At 50.1% G+C, this 16897-nt stretch overlaps 1 protein-coding gene across 21 annotated transcripts in view; it reads left to right on the top strand.

The window, feature by feature from the left end:
* Positions 1-16897, top strand: part of Megf11 (multiple EGF like domains 11) — a 314659-nt gene that overhangs the window by 257503 nt on the left and 40259 nt on the right. For all 21 annotated transcript variants that reach the window (XR_009592252.1, XR_009592253.1, XM_060384901.1 and 18 more), the window contains exons 9-10: positions 3707-3919; positions 11340-11514. Coding sequence is in view for 19 of the 21 variants with exons in the window: in XM_060384901.1 (XP_060240884.1) it covers positions 3707-3919; positions 11340-11514 (388 nt within the window). In the remaining 2 variants the exon portion in view is untranslated. The remainder of the gene's footprint in view (positions 1-3706; positions 3920-11339; positions 11515-16897) is intronic.

Raw genomic sequence — 16897 nt, 5'->3', positions numbered from 1 at the left:
TTGTTCTTGCCCCCGCAGGCTGGGGCAGCCCAGATCTTTCTCACTGCCTGCCTTCAGCCAGGCTCCTTCCCTCACACTGTGGCTCTGAGAGGGGACAGCCTTTGAGGGAAGCTCTCCTGCTGGCCTGTCTCGGTGGGCACAGAACAGCAAAGACAGAAACAAGGGCACGTGGTCTCTAGTTGCCAAGGCTAGTCCCCAATAGTCTAACTGCTCTCAGTTCCCCCATATACAGTGCTGGCTGGCCCCACAAGTCCACTGCGTGTGGTCACTTGTCCTCATTTAGGCCTCCAGCCTCTCATAGGGACCAGGCTCTCCCTGTCTATGAGGAAGAATGAGCCTCCAAGAAGTTACGGGTATGTCTTAGGGTTACTATAGCTGTGAAGAAACACCATGACAAAAAGCAAGTTGGGGAGGAAAGGGTTTATTCATTCACAGTTCCATACAGTACTTCATCATCAAAAGCAGTGAAGGCAGGAAGCCAAAGGGCTGGAACTTGAGGCAGGAGTTGACGGAAAGGTCGTGGAGGGGTCCTGCTTACTGGCTTGCTCCTCCTGGCTTACTCAGGCTGCCTAGGGATGACTGCAGCCTTCCCCACCAATTACTAATTAAGAGAATCCCTAAGTCTTGCCTACAGCACAACCTTCAAGAGCCATTTTCTCAGCTCCCTCCTCTCAGCTGACCGGAGCTTGTGTCAAGTTGACATAAAACCGTGCAGCACAGGGTACATTTAAAAAATAAACAAATGAGGACGTAGAGTGCTTGCCCAGCATGCGTGAAGACTTGAGTGTGTCCCCCTTCCCCTCCCCCCATACTGAGTAACAGGCTTTCACTGTTCCTGCTGCAACACTCAGGAGGTAGAGGTAAGAGGATCAGGAGTTCAAGGTCACACTTAAATACAAAGCCTAAATCTTGGGGCAGGGGCCGGGGGATGGCTCAGCACTTAAAGGTACGCGCTGCTCAAAGCCTGATGACCTGAGTTTCATCCCTGGGACACATGTAAAAGTAAGACAGACCCAGCGCTACAGTCTACCATCCGACCTCCACACGTGTGACACTCAAACCGCTTCTCCATTTCAGAATTCTTTTCTCGGCTCCCTTTCATGCCTGAATCTAAGGCAAGAGGGTCAGATCTGCTGTGTTTTGAGAACTGAAACAAACTTTTAATAAGAACTGGAGATATAGGCCAGCAGTGAAATTTATTCAAGAATGACAACAAATAATGGTCTCCTGGCTACCTTTCTGGACCATTATTCACATTCTTTTTAAATTAATTATGTGAGTGGTGACGGGTTATGTACATTTGAGTGCAGTGCCAGAGAAGACTAGAGGAGGGTGTCGGATCCTTCGGCCTCAAACTCCTGAGTACCCAGATCATTACTATATGCTTTTCTGAGTCTCAGGCAGAAAACCCCTCTCCCTGCCATGTGGAGCCTGGAGGCAAGGGCTGAATCTCTTATCAGCCCGCAAGCCCCCAAGATGGAGGACTGGCACCTTTTGTGCTATGTGAGCTCACACAGGCAGGTACTTAGAGGAGGAACCCGTGAGTGTAAGCTGCCCAGTGCGGGTACTGAGAACAAGTCAAGTTCAGGTGCTTGACTGCTAAGCCGTTTCTCCAGCCCCTAGCATTATTTTATTTGATCGTCAAACAACCTGAGGAGGTTACCAGCTGGTCTTATGATGAGGAAGTGATCCGTGAGAAGTCTAGGTCAGCTGTCCACTGTCTGTATCATAATGCAAAGTCAAGAAATAGATAATCAGCTGTGAGCTGTGGCACTCCTGTAAGCCCAGCTCTCCGGGAGGCAGAGGCAGGTGAATCTCTGTGAGTTCAGGCCAGTCTGCTCTATAAAGGGAGTCCAGGACAGCCAAGGCTGCACAGAGAAACCCTGTCTTGAAAAACAAAGACAAAAATAAAACAAAAGAAAGAAAGACATAGCTACTCTCCAAGCTCACACAGAGGCCGTTTCCTTCCAGGGCACAGGTTGCCCCCAGGGTGACCCCTGTTTCTCTAAGGCCTGGGTGCTGTGACAATGAGCTTGTGCCCCCGGATGCAGCAAGGGAAGTTAAAGCACACCCAGGAAGCCAACAGCACCACACAAATGTCCCAGAGTGCAGGGACTTCCCAAGGACCTGCCTGCATGACCTCCCTAGGGGGGTCGCTGGCTGATCAGAGAGTTAGCCCCTGCCTGGAGGAGGCCCCAGATCCCAGGAAGAACAAATAGCCACTCTTTGGGAGTCTGCAGGCTGATGAAGGAGGAAGACACTTGTACCTGAGGGAAACTTACCCTTGGGGGAGGAGCCACAGGGAGTGTTAGGCCCAGCAAGAGCCTAAATATAAGAAAGTATGAAGAGAACTCAGAAAACTAATCATCCATCGATGCAAAAACGCAGGAGACTCTTCTTGACCATTGCACAATGGGGTCACCCCTGCTGGTCAGCTAGGAGTGGCCCCGGGAGACAAAGACCTTAGGTTTTTAAAAGACACAAGGCGGGAATCTCCTGGGGTTGACTTCTTGGCAATTTAGGATTGGATGAAGTGTTTAACTTTTAAAATAATTGGTCAGTTCTGGTCACCCTTAGGTCCAGTCAGCCCTGTCGTAAATATCTGATCATCAAGTCAGTTTGGAATTTCCTGCCATCCACAGTTAAATGTGGGGGGTGATTAACTCATCCATGTCTGTTCTGAGGAGTGGGGGTTACAGGCTTTGGATCAAAGGTCAGGAGAAGGATTGGGGCTATTTGGCCCAGTTTCCAAACAAAGCCCATCTCACCGGCGTGAGCCAGTGATTTTTTTTTTCTCCATTTAGTAGAGATCTCTGCTTGTTCTCTTCCTTATCTCTGCCCTCACAGATGGCTAACGTCAGGAACTTTTACATTCCTCGGTTCTCTGGAGAAGCACTAAGAGGCTTTAATTAACATGGGCCTAAAACTTGCAAATATAAGTTATAAGGCAATTAAAAGAAACATAGGTTACAAAGTTAGTCTGATTCTTTCAGGAGAGGGCCTTCTGCCTGAGACTCAGGGAAGCACTCAGGAGTTTCAGACAGGAGGATTGCTGTGAATCTGAGGCCAGCCTGGGTTACATAGTGAATTGTAGGACACCAACCTGAACTACAGAGCGCAACCCTGGTCTCAAACAAACAAACAAACAAACTTGGAATTTTCCCCAGCACCACATAAACCAGGTGTGGTGGCCCTCAGACGGCAGGAAAGGTAGGATGAGAAGTTCAAGGCCCTCCCCCCCCCCCCCCCCGTGGCTACAAAGTGAGTTTGAAGCCAGCTTGGTCTACGTGAGACTCTTCGAATATAAATAAATCGATTAATTGTAACAGAAAACTCTCTCTGTGAATTTTGAAGGAAGCAAACATTCAGGACACACCACACATACTTTATCACACTTTTTTTTGAAGGGAACTTTAGTCACACAGGGTAGCCAGGAACCCACCAGGCTGGCCCCACCCTGCTGCAACCTCCCTAGTTGCTAGGATTACAGCATGTGCCGCCTTGCTCAGCCTTATCACAGCTTTTTACAATGAAAAAGAAACAAAGTTTTACATCATGACGCTGATAATATGAGCTGGCTGCCGAGGGGACCTGGGGTGAACTTCCCACGGGAGTGGGGAAGGAGGCTGGGAGAGAAGGAACACACCAGGCGTTCCAAGTGAGGAGGGGTCCCTGCAGACCCCTACCCTACTCTGCTCTCCCACAGGTGCCAGGAGGAATGCCCCTTTGGAACTTTCGGCTTCCGGTGCTCTCAGCGCTGTGACTGCCACAATGGAGGTCAATGTTCACCGGCCACAGGTGCCTGTGAGTGTGAGCCTGGCTATAAGGGCCCGAGCTGCCAGGAGCGGCTCTGCCCGGAGGGCCTGCATGGCTCGGGCTGCACCTTGCCCTGTCCCTGCGACACTGAGAACACTGTCAGGTATGAGCTGTGGACGGTAAGCTTGGGGCCCGGGCAGGGTGGGCCCACCTCCAGGGTCACCAGCCAGCTAGCTGGGAGAAGAAACTGGGATACAAAGTGAATAAGCTGTAATTAACATAAAAAATAAAAATTAAAAAAAAAAAAGGTGAAAACTAACGCCACCCAGCCGGAGTCAGGACTAGACCTAGGTTACCTGTCCCCTTTCTCCACGTTCATCTGCCTGAATTTCACAATGGGTCAATCTCAAGCCTCATATAGGATCAAGGAAGCAGCCTCGTGACCCACAGAATGGGGAGTGGGGGTGTGGGGGGAGTAGGAGTGGGTAGTTCTGGAGGCTGGGCTCGCTGCATGGTGGCTGGTGAGCTAGCTTAAAGAGTCTTCTTCACAGTGAGACTCTAAGCAGAGGCTGGAGCCATATAAAGCCCATCCTAGGACCAAGGGAGGCCCTGGCCCGTTGGGAGAGCAGGAAAGACAGAGATCAGACTCTATGCCCAGAATGGCTTAGACATACAGGGATGGTAGCTAGTCTCACTCCTACTCCCAGGCAGAACTGAGCCTGAGAAGCCGAAGGTAAATGGCCTCTGCCTCCTTGTCCTCCCCTCCCCCTTCCTGCCTGCCAGCTGTGCTGCCTTCTGTCTGTAAGTGGGACATCCTGGAGATGCCGCATGCCCTCTATCTGACTGCCTGCTGCCTGTCATGAGGTAGTAAGGGGTCGGACATCCTTTCCCCTCACCTGTGAACTGCCCAGGAAGACAAGCTGGCCCAGGCAGTGGCTACTGAGCAGATGGCAGGCAGAGGAGGCCTGTGCTCTGAGGCCTGTCCTTACCTGCAGCGTTTGGTCTCTCACAACTCACCCTGGAGCCTCCAGTCACTGCAAGCAAGCCATGTCAGCATGTGTCAGCTTAGGGGAATATGGTTCCCTGGTGCATCACAGGGGAGGAATACACAGAGAGGGCCTAGAGCCGAGGCAGCTCTATGCCAAGGCAGGTCTTGACTTGAGTGCCCCAACAGGGCAGGGCCAGGCTACAAGAAGAAAACCCAGGTGCCCTTAGAACCTCAGATTCTGAGTATTCACCGACAGCAGGCACTTCCTGGCATCTTCTTCCAATACAAGGCACCTCCAGTCCTGTCTCATAGCTCTGCCTTATGTCCCAGTGAGCAAAAATTCCATCAGCCAAGCCATGACACACCATTAAGTGTGTAACACACCCAACATCAGAGGTTGAGAAATATTAGGGTAAAAATATATGTACCTGGCTCTGCCAGGTCCTAATATGTGCCCAAGTTATTGTGACCTAGTCTATGTACATAAAAGATCACAGAAGACCACTGTACTGTGCAGGAAAGGCATCCTGGAAGAGGTGGCCCTTTGCCTGAACTGAAGGGCAAGCAGAGATATCTAAGGCTCCCAAGGATGGGAATAAGAAACAAGTTTACCTACTCCACAGGTAGAGGACAGCATGGGGACATCGCATCCCTGCTGCGAAGCCAAAGACAGGAAGCAGGAGGCTGCTGAGGCCCCATTCAGGAAGAGTCCCCACCACAGAGATACACTCAAGCCCCAAATTAAAAAGCTATTGTTTTCCTCCCTTCCCCGAGCACCCGTGCCCTGCATAATTTATCTTTCTTCTGAAGGAGTCCTCCATGCATTATTAATCTGGAAGGACTCCCTCTTCTCTGTCGCTAATCTCAGCCCATCCAATATTAATGATTATTTGCTTTACTGTCTTTAACGTGTGTCATGTTTCAAGGAACTGGGAGGCAAGAACCCTCCTTAGGCATGGGTCCTTGGATGGTGCCTGCCAGCCCAGCTCTGGGCAGGCTGCTTAGACTCCAAAGCACTTCCTCCTTGGAGAGAGCCTCACCCCAAGCCTGGACCCCCAAAGGTACCAGCAGCCTACCTTGTCCATCTCTATCACCACTGCCTCGGCCTTCAGTGACAGGCATTGACAAATTCATCTTAAACATGTATCCTTCAGCTCCACCTCACTTGCCTTTTAAATACTCCCCCTTCTCCTGGCATGGCAGCCTCCTGGCTGAGCCATTGAGACAAGTGTTGTTCAGTCTGTACCAGGCAACCCACCTTGCCACCATCCACACGGAATGGTCTTATACTCTATAAAATGTTCAGCCAGGATCCCTGGTTTCCACCCATCAGATGTCTGGTTCATTCCCAAGTTCAGATACCCAAAGATGATTCCAGTCAGCCAAATGTCCAGGTAGGACAGAGAAAGCAAGCTGACTCAGGTGAGAGCGTCCAGTCTAACTGAATTCTTGCTGCTCTTGGTTTTGCTCCCTTGGACACAGCAAACAGCCCTTTTCCTGTGTGTGGACACAGCTTCAGCCTTTTTCCCCCCAGGAAGCCTTGGCTATAGATAGAACCTTCTCTTGGGATATAAAGAAAGCAAAGATGTGCAGCTAGGAGTGTACCTCAGTTGGTAGAGCATTTGCCTGGCTTGCATGATTCCCTCCTCAGCGCAGTATAGACTGGGCATGGTGGCACACACTGTCATTCCAGCATTTAAAAGAGAAAGGCAGAAGGATCAGAAGTTCAAGGCCATCCTTGGCTACCTGGAGGTCAGAATGGGTGCCATGAGACCTTGTCTCAAAAAAAAAAAAAAATAGAAAGGAAGGAAAGAAGGACTTCGAAGGAAGGAAGGAGGTAAAGAAGAAAGGAAGGAAGGGAAAGGAGTGAGAGAGGAAGAGAGAGAAGGGAAGAAAGGAAGGGAGGGAGGGAAGTAGGGGGAAAGGGTAGCAGAGAGAAAGAGACAGAAACAGAGAGGAGACCTGTGACTCAATCTTAAGGCAGCTAAGTTGCAGGTACTGAGTTGGGGGTTGGTTCCCTTGGTCCTGGCCTCAGATCTGTCATTAATCCCAAAGATGGGAGGAGAAAGACTACCAACCCAAATCATCATGGCCAAATTAATTACAGCAAGCTTTTTTATTCATGTATGTGGGCTGCCTCCCCCTAAGGGTTTGAGAGGTCAGCATCGGATGTGAAGAAGACAAGGCTTTTATAGCTGGGTTGGGCAGTGGGGTAGGGGGTTCCCAAATGGGGGATTTATAGGTCAAAATAAGCAGGGTTACATGAGCAGAACATAAGCAAAACAATTAGTCCTAATGACCTCCTGAAACAAAGATGTGGTTGCAAGGTGGGCACAGCAAGGTAGTCACAGGTGTTCATGTGACCCTTAAAAACAAAGACAGGGCTGCAAGGGTTAAAACAGCTTTCTGAAACAGAGACATGATTGGCATTCCTGAAACATACAGTACAGAACCGTTTGTTAGTTAAGGTTACAGGTAGGGCATTTCCCAATCCTTGAGAGGTTGATGATTAAACAGAGATGTTATCAGGCAGGAATGAGCCTAGTTTGCCTTCACTATAAGATAGCGTTTAAGCCTAAGATGGAGGCAGGCTGGTTCTTCAGCAGCCATCTAAGAAAACACCCTGATACATGCCCCTCTCCTCTCAGTCTCCCAGTCTATCACTTTTGATCAGCATGGAAGTGGGGTTGAGGGGCAGTCATTAGAAGCCTCACCTCACTTGTCCCTGAACTTATGCAGAACTTGGGACAAATGGTGAGTTTCAGTTTCCAGCATCCCTCTGAGGAGACCCAGCCAAGGAAGCCTTGCTCCCCAGCCCACCAGCACCCTCTCCCTGCTCCTTCCCCTCTGGCTAGCTGTTGCACAGAGGATATGGGTTGCCCTGGGAAGGAGCAGGGATGAGGAGCTTTAGTGTCCTCTATGGGCTCTGTGAAGACACAAAAGAGGCCATCCTCCTTCATAGAGCATTCACCTTGAAGACAGTGTCTGGGTGTCAGGCCTCTTAAATGTTCCCTCCCGAAATTAGATTGTCATAGATGAATTCCAGGAGCCAGGATGGCAGATTACCTTTGAAAGATTTGATTTAGCCACCAGATGCTACGAAGATAGAAATCTCATCAGAGCAAAAGAAAGGCAGAAAAACCCACCCTGCGAAGCTGCTGCCTGCATTGTGCAGCTTTCGGCTCCTGTTAGCTAGTGATTAATCTGTGTCTGCGGGAAAGGAAGAAAGCAGGGACACCTGACACTGGGGAGACAGCCTGAGCATCAGTGATTCGGACTTTGGTCTCAGCCTCCCCCAGCACTGCCTGAACAGCCAGGTGACCCTGGGGAAGGGAGGCCTGGGTAGGCGGACATGCAGACAGAAAAATTGCCATGAGTTCAAAGCTAGCTAGCTAGCTGGTCTCAAAAAACCAAAAAAAAAAAAAAAAAAAAAAAAATCAAATCATTATCTGCCGCCACTCCCCAGCATCTTTCCAACGGGAAATTCAAATGAAGAAGTTAGATGTCCTGTTTCTAGAAAAAGAATTGTAGGGCTGGGCTATAGTTCAGCCTGTAGAGTGTCTGCCTAGAGTCGTAGTCACTGTTCTATAAAGAGACACCACGACCAAGGCAACTTAAAATAGAAGGCATTTCTTTTTTTCAAGACAGGCTCTCTCTCTAGCCCTGGCTATCCTGGTACTCACTCTTTAGACCAGGCTGGCACTGAACTCACAGAGATCTGCCTGCCTCTGCTGGGTTTAAAGGCATGTGCCACCATGCCCAGAGTAAGAAATTTAACTAGCACCTTCTTGTCAGGGGTGGCAAGCCCAGGATAAACATGGCCAGACCTTGGTTCAAATCCCAGCTCCATCACTCACCCACTTATCTGCATGACCTTGGGCAAGTCCCAGAACCTCTGGGTGCCACCTGTAAAATGGAGGCTCACATTCCTACTTCTCAGGTTTGTGGAAGATAAGAAATATATGTTTTCGAGGTGCCTGGTGCTTTAATAGCCTGGTCACATATTATTTATTATTATTCAAATTGCTTCCATTTTCCACTGTTATAAATAATGCTTCAGGGAACATCTCTGTGCATAAATCTTCCTCCACAACCACGATCATTTCCTTAGGATAGATTCTTAGAAATAGAATTACAAGGCCAAGACATCTGCATATTTTTAGGTCTCCTGATACATAACCTCGGATTGTTTTGAAACCTTTACCAGCGTTTGAAAAGCTCGTCCATGTTTTGATAGAGAGAAGGTGATATCCAATTGTTGTTTTGACTGGATGATTAATGAGACTAAACATTTTCTGAAGTGATTATTAGCTACTGGCACTTATTATTCCAGAGTCGTCTGTTCTGGTCCACCCCCTCATTTCCTACAAGAACACCAGTTCCCCCACCCCACCCCGAAGACAGGCTGGCTGGCTGCTCACAATTAGTCTGTTCATTAATTCTTTCATTTAAGCATCCCATGAGGTCAGCACTTCCCCTGTACCAGGAACCCCACTGGGCCCTGAGAGGTGACAAGACAGACAATGGCTCTCCCCCAGGGAGCTGAAACCCAGTGAGTAGACAGAAAACAAATGAGTCAACAGACACAGAAAATAATTAAATACAGAAGACTAAGGAGGTAGCTCAGCTGACAGAGTGCTTCTCCAGCATACATGAAGCCCTGAATTCGAATCCCAGCAGAGCATAAAACCAGGTGTAATGGTACACAGCTGTTAGCCTAGCCCTGGACAGGTAGAGCAGAAGGATCAGAAGCTCAGGGTTGGGAGCTGGTGAGAGAGCCAAACATGCACAGTTGCTGGATGGCCTGAATCTTACCCCTGGCACCCACATATTAGCTGGCCCCACAAGTGGTTCTCTGACCTTTGCATGTGCTGTGGCATCTGTGTTCCCATACACGTACACATACACATAAGTAAATAAAAATGCAAAAAAATAAAGTTCAGGATTATCCTCAGCTATAATAGCAAGTCTAAGGCTATCCTGGGCTACATAAGGCCCTGTCTCAAAAGGAAAATAATTAAATAGGGTAAAAGCAAAGCACATCCCTATGTGTATAAACTAGACAGTGAACATGAGCCAGGAACTGAGAGCCAGGGAGAGGAAGCCCTGTTCTTGTGGGACTTAGAGGAACAAAGGCTAGCGCTGGCCAGCCACTGAAGCCCTCCCAGGTCAGAACCGGGGCACATTCCAGGGCGTGAAGGAGATGACCTGAGCTCAGAGCAGCTTGTCTCACCCCCTGTGCTAGGTGGACTCTGTTAGTCTAGACTGGCCCAGAGGCAAATGAGAGGTTCAGGTGGGCGTGTGGTGAACAATGCTGTGCCTGGGTCTCAAGGAGCCCTGGCCCGACCTTTAGAACCATACAGAAGAGAAAAATACAGGGACACATGTTGGGGAGGTGGAGGGGGGAGGTGGTCATACGCCAAAGGGCTGGGAAGGGCTGTCAGGCCTGACCCACATGAGAGCTGGAAGGAAGGAAGGAAGGAAGGAAGGAAGGAAGGAAGGAAGGAAGGAAGGAAGGAAGGAAGGAAAGAGAATGAAGTCAGGGCACAGTTCTGAGAAAGTGTGGCAAGCTGAGGAGTCTTGAGGTCACAGGAGCTCACCCAGAACTGGCCCGTCTTACTGTCTGCTGAGATCATCTCGGGGAATATGCCCCAGCATGTGGACTCAGCAGGTGATATCATGCATCAGTCACACCCACCACAGGGACCAGGCGCTCCACAGGGCACGCCATTACCACATTCAGTGTCTCCTGATCAGGGATGGGTATTGGCTACTGGACCAGGCCACTCTCAGCCAAAGCTGCCCCACTCCAGGGTCATGTCCCTGCTGCCAGCCAATGGTTCTTTCTGCAGCTTGATGGATAAAAGGCAGAGAAAGGCCTGATCTGTTACAGGGCATAGGGAAGCCCAAGTAGCAGTTCCCTGAGGCTAGACAATGTCAGAGAGGCCCCCCTGTCCTGAGGTATTGCTTTAACTCTACTGGCATCCTGGTCGCCTTCTCAGGTGTCTTCACCTTAGGTGGGTAGGAGGGAAATGATGAGAGCTCTGGACCTCAGAGTCTCTCTCTATGAGGGGAAAGACACTGCTCTGTGCTTTGGGCTCTGTGTAGTTTTATAGAGTAACCATTGGTGGTGAGTAGCTCAGGCGGTAGAGTTCTGCCTAGCATGCAGTAGACATAATCCCCAGCATTGCATAAACAGGTCATGGTGACACATATTTGTCATCATAGCTCTTAGGAGGGAGGCAGGAGTACCAGAAATTCAGTGTCACCCTTGGCTACACAGGGCTCCATGAGTCCCTGTCTCTAGAAAAGAAAAGAAAAAGTTCCTGTTTGGGAATCAGAAGCCTGGGTACTAATACTGGTCTTGCTACCTCCTTGCTGAATGACTTTAGGCAAGTTACTTTTCATTTCTGGGAACTAATGGGATTGTGTATGGTCGTGCGTCTTCTCATAAACAAACAAGGTGTTACTAACCTACCCACAGGGGTCCTTTGCTCTTACTGCTGTGGGCAGACTGGACTTGGGGAGGGCAGGGGAAGGGACACAGTTACAGCCCTGACCGGATGTCCTCTCATCCCTTCTGTCCTCTGTTCAGCTGCCATCCAGTCACTGGAGCTTGTACCTGCCAACCAGGCTGGTCTGGCCACTACTGCAATGAGTCCTGCCCTGCCGGCTACTATGGCAATGGTTGCCAACTGCCCTGCACCTGCCAGAATGGCGCTGACTGCCACAGCGTCACTGGGGGCTGTACTTGTGCACCAGGCTTCATGGTAAGTCAGGAGGGGCCCTCACAGCCTCCCTGGGCCCCGCAGCCAGCAAACCATACTCTTGGCAACCTGGAGTGTGACCTTCTGCCCACAAAGGAGGGCTAGAGCTCTCTGTGTGTCACCTGCAGACATGCTGTGTGACCCTTGAGGCTGGTCTCCAAGGTTTGTAAGAGTAGCTGGAAAAGCCTTAGTCTGCAACTGTCTTCTGCTCTGTCCAGCTCTGCCCTGTCCTCCTCTACAGACAATATTTTTCACAGCATTATAACCCCAGCTCTCATAAGCAGTTCTGCATTCTCCTTTCTACTTGTTTGTTTGTCTTAAAACAAGGCCTCACTGTATATTCCCGACTGGCCTGGAGCTCACTCTGTAGACTGAGCTGGCCTCAAAGTCACAAGGATCCACCTACCTCAGCTTTCTGAGTGCTGGGATTAAAGGTGTGCTGTCCAGCTACCAGGCTGGACAGTGTTAATTCTGTGTGTGTGTGGAGTGGAGGGGGCTAGTGTTTGTGTGTATGGGGGGGGGGTGTCCTTAGGACTGAACCTACAGCCTTCCACACTGAGGTGAGTGCACTCCCTCTGAGCGCCAGCCCATCTTTCTTTTACTCCTGTTTCTACGTTAGTGCTTGGACCTCTTAATTCTCATTTCAGATGGCTGTCCAGCAGGGCAGGAGCTGGTAGATTCCTGGTTCCCCATTCCTTCCCTTCCTGCAGAATATTAGGGTTTTTGCTCATGCTCACAGCCAGTGTTCTGACACAGCTCCCCACCCCACCGTCCCACTGAATTATTTCCTCCAGGTGAATTCCCAGGTCAGCGGGCACAATATATTCATGGCTGTTGATGGATGTTGCCAGATCAACTTTCCCAAAGGGTTATATAAATCTATGCTGTCTCGGCTCGTATATGCGTGTGCCTTGTTCAGAACAGTTTTTGCTTTTTTTTTTTTTCAGTCTTGCTAATTATATAGGTAGAGAATGGCTCCTAAATGTTGCTCTCATTTGCATGTCTGATTACGAGGTAGCATGAACGTTTCCCCTACATGTTTGTTCACCGTTTGTATTTCCTCATCAATCATGCTGGTCTTTACAAGGTTTGATTTGGGGGGAAGTTGATATGGATGGAATATGCTCAGCTGGTCTGAAGACCCCCCACACACTTAGGCTTCCCCGGGGACAATGTCCCACTGTGCTTTGAGAAGTGTTTGTGGACTCAAAACCTGTGACACACATCCTGGCTGTCCTGCCCACCAACCATGTGACCTTGGACCCACTCTCTTGGGTTTCTTTCTCTGTGAAGTGGGCGCTCACCCCAACAAGGCTGCTCCGGGTATAGAGAAGGGATTCCTGGAGTGGCTGTAGATGGGGCCTTGGTGAATTAGAGATTCGGCTCCAGCATGTCTGGGGTGTGGGGAGGCCTTATGTACCTGATGAGTTCTCACAGGATGTAGCTGCTGCTGGTCAGTGGCTCTCACTGTGCAGGAAGCAGATGCACAGCGGGGTTTTCTTCTTCCTTTGTTCCTTTCTTCCTTCCTGAAGTTATTTAAGGTAGTCTTATATACTGTAGGGTTTTTTTTGGCTTGCTATGTAACAGGGAGAGCCTTGAACTTGTGATCCTCCTGCCTCTACCTCCCCCATGCTAGGCATGGTCCTACAAACTTAGTTTATGCCATGCTCTAGATCAAACTTAGGTCCTCATTCAGTTCACGACAGACTGCGTGAGCTACCTTCTCTAAGAACAAGCTTTTCAGCCCTGACTGTAAGGTGGTCCTGGCTATGGAGGTGCTGGTGAGCCTGGCTCCGTTGTGGGCTAGCTGGCTGCCATGGGATAAATCCGCTGACCCCCCAAGCTCTGTTATCACCATGGCAGAAGATCTTTTGAAAGCAAACACTTCGGTCTGCATAGCAAGGCTCAGACAAAATGTCAGCCAGCCCCCTCAGGCGCCTCCCTAGGAGCACCTAAAGCTGGGCTGACATGCTCTACAGTGTCTTTAAAGGAAAGAAGTCTGTCTCTTTCACACAGTTTCTCTTACTTGCCTGTGCTGGCGTGACTTTTGGTTCATAACTATGGCAAAAAGTTGAAGGACAAGGGGCTGGAGAGGTGGATCAGTGGTTAAGAGCACTTTCTGCTCTTCGGGAGGACCTGACTTCAATTCCCAGCACCCACGTGGCTGCTCACAACCTTCTGTAGCTCCACGTGCAGGGGTTTGTTTTCCTGTTGCGGTCTCCGAGGGCACCAGCCACACACAGATATATGTGCAGGCACACATTAAAAATAGTGATTATGGTAGCATTCTAGGTTCAGAGTCTGGCAAATAGTTATTTGGTATTAAAGCTATACCATCACCAAGGGGTCAGGCAGAGAAGCAATTGACAGCAAGCTGCTGGCGGGACATTCTGTCCCTGTCCTAGCCTGGCTGCTAAGGAAGGCCTATGACTTTGGAATGGCTTCACCTCTCAGGTCTCAGGTCCTTCCCATACAAACGTGAATGGGCAGAGGAGGATGAACACACGGACTTTGTTTTATTAATCTTGTTTTTAGGTAGAACCTCATGTAACCTAGGCCGGACTTAAACTCACTATGTAGCTGCAGATGACCTTGAACTCCTGACCTCCCTACCTCCACCCTCTTAATGTAGGAATTACAGGCACACGTCACCATTTTGTGCAGGCCTAGGGGTTAAACTCAGGGTTTCATGCATGGTAGGCAAGCACTCTACCAACTGAGCTGTGTCCGCAGCCAGGGACCCACTGACTTCTGAGACGGTTTACTATGCAGACTTCACGGACACATTGGTGCATGCTTGGGGGCTTCCTGAGAGACATCGTGGTTGATGAGCACATCGTCATAGATCTGTTCATCCTCAACCCCGTTGTTGCCCCCCCCATTGTGTGACTAATCACAGCTACTCAGAAAAGAAGCTGAAGTTTCAGAAGGGAGGGGGAGGGGAGCATTGGTCTGTGCATGTGCTCACTGCCGCCAGCCAGGGTTCGCTACTCTGGAAGCTAGGCTGCTGCCTCCCATCTGGAATGTGAAGACTTCCTATCCTTGAACTTTGGGGGTAGGGTGACTGGGTGGAGCTTGGTGACCGGATCATCAAAATCCTTTCACCACTGAGTCCTGCCCACCTGGTGCTCTAAGCTAAAACAGAATTTGAGCAGGAGCAGGCTGTCCTGGTGAGATCCCATAAGTTCCCACTCCTGCTCAGCTCCATCATACACCTGGCAAGACCGTCCTGGGGCCACTGGTGGTCGGGGGCCGCTGGAGGTGATCACAGAGCATCCATTGCTCTCAATGGCATGACTCATTCCCAGGAGCACCAGGCTTCAGGGGGGTGCCATTATTCCTGCCTTGCTTCTGAATGATGTGACTTCCTGCAATTAGCCAGTTCAGTGCTATAGGGGATGGGGCCATCCATCAGCAGAGCAGACTCGGCCAGGCTCCTCCAAAGCATCCCACAGTCAGCAATAATTAGCAGTGCCTCTGTGTGCGCGTTGATTTGTGACTACATACCTGCCTGTTTTCGGGAAGATTTCACAACACAGGGAATTAATAAGGAGCTAATTTTAAAAGCCCATTTCTCGGTGTTGGAGCTTCATCCTAAACTCGGTAACCTTGGACATGCCACTTCACCTCATTGGGCCTCAGTTTCTCTAGCCACTTAAGATGGGAGGAGTCTATCAGCCTTGCCTGCTGTTGGGTTTGAGTAGCCAGTGTGTTAATGGATGCCCCTTAGACAAGCACTCTACCAACTGAGCTCTCCCCCTTCCAAGGGCCCTTTAGAAAGACGTGAGAGAAACTTTCTGGAAGCTGACCCTATGAGGGCACAAGGGTCTGGAAGGTGCTGAGGAAGTAGCGTAGAACTGCCCTTGGGAGCTCCGGGACTTCTCAGCCAGGTAGTCTCTACTCTGTGAGGCCATGAGGAGGCAGGGCAGGAACAGACTTTGCTTGGCAGGCTGATGATAATGACTCTCACGATTGTTCCCCTGCTCCTAACCCCAGCATTTATGAGGCCAAGGACTTGGGGTGTGGCAAGGCTCATCAGACACCCAGCCAGCCATCAAAGACCTTGTGCGATCATAATCACATTCAGCTTAGTGGAAAGCGCTCATTGTGTTCTTGCTGCACACATCATCTGGTTTATGTCCCATGAGGGCCCCGAAGATGCATACTTCCTCTTTCCTCAGCTTGCAAATGAGATGAAGTTTAAACAGGGAAAGGAACCTGGCCAGGCTTAGAAAGCCAGAAGTGGCAGCCGCTTTATGCTCCAGTGGTAATGAGCTTTGATAGACGAGATAGTCCAGAACAACACAGCCCACAGTTCAAATCCCAGCTCTCCACTGCCCCCGTTGCCTAATGCAAGCCCCGTGTCCTGCTTAAGCCTGAGTCTCCTCACCTGTGACAAGAGACTGTGGTGGGAGTAGGGAGCTTCCTGCAGAACTTACAGATCAGTGCCTGAACCACAGTAGGTACCTGCCAAGATGCTAAACCACAGGGTAGAGAGGAGATGCTGTGTTCCTCAAGCCCAGCACACTGTGGCCCCCAGAGGTATCACAGTGAGCTGCGCCCAGCCATCCCAGTGAGGCAGACTCATGAGCACACACACCTGCTGCTCTAGGCAGGCCTACCCCCGACCCATGGGCCATATGATCCCTCAGGAGGCCCTGTGAAACGTCATGTCATCATGTCTCTCCATGAGATAGAGGTGAGGCTGTGGGTAGGAGAAGAGGTGTTTTCTGTATTAGCTTAGCCTCAGCAAAAGGATTGCTCGGGACACGAGGCCTTCTCCATGGGGCAGAAGTGCTGGGCTAGGAGGCAAGAACCAGGTTTACAGTTTGGATTGTACTCATGTTTTAGGTTCTATTTCTCCTTTGTAAGACAAGAATGATAACCAGGTGTGGTGGCGCACGCCTTTAGTCCCAGCACTCAGGGAGGCAGAGGCAGGTGGATTTCTGTGAGTTCAAGGCCAGCCTGGTCTACAAAGTAAGTCCAGGTCAACCAAGGGTACACAGAGAAAGCCTGTTTCAGAAAACAAAACAAAACATAAACAAACGAACAAAAAAACAGGAATGACATTCTCTGCCCAAAGGAAACTGTGCGATGCCAGGATTGAATGGTTCCAATTGGGTGGAACAGAGTTTCAGCACTTTGGACAGCGCCACACATCTCTGCTGGCGCCCTTCCCGGCAAAGCCAGTCTGGAGCAGGGCAGGACAGTGGGGAGAACTTCACGTTAAAAGTCCTGGGGTGCCTGTAATCCTGCCCTGGCGCAGGGTCCCTGAGAGGAGGGGAGGACCTCTCTGCTCCAGTATCCTGGCTAGAGAAATAGCTGAACTGTGGATGAGGAAGCAGGCTCGAGGAGCCATTCACCCTCCTGCAGGCTGGGTGCATTT

Source organism: Meriones unguiculatus, chromosome 6, assembly GCF_030254825.1.
Source record: "Meriones unguiculatus strain TT.TT164.6M chromosome 6, Bangor_MerUng_6.1, whole genome shotgun sequence".
Taxonomy (NCBI): domain Eukaryota; kingdom Metazoa; phylum Chordata; class Mammalia; order Rodentia; family Muridae; genus Meriones; species Meriones unguiculatus.
Note: the sequence above shows the minus strand (reverse complement) of the source record. Positions and strands in the feature narration are given on the sequence as shown.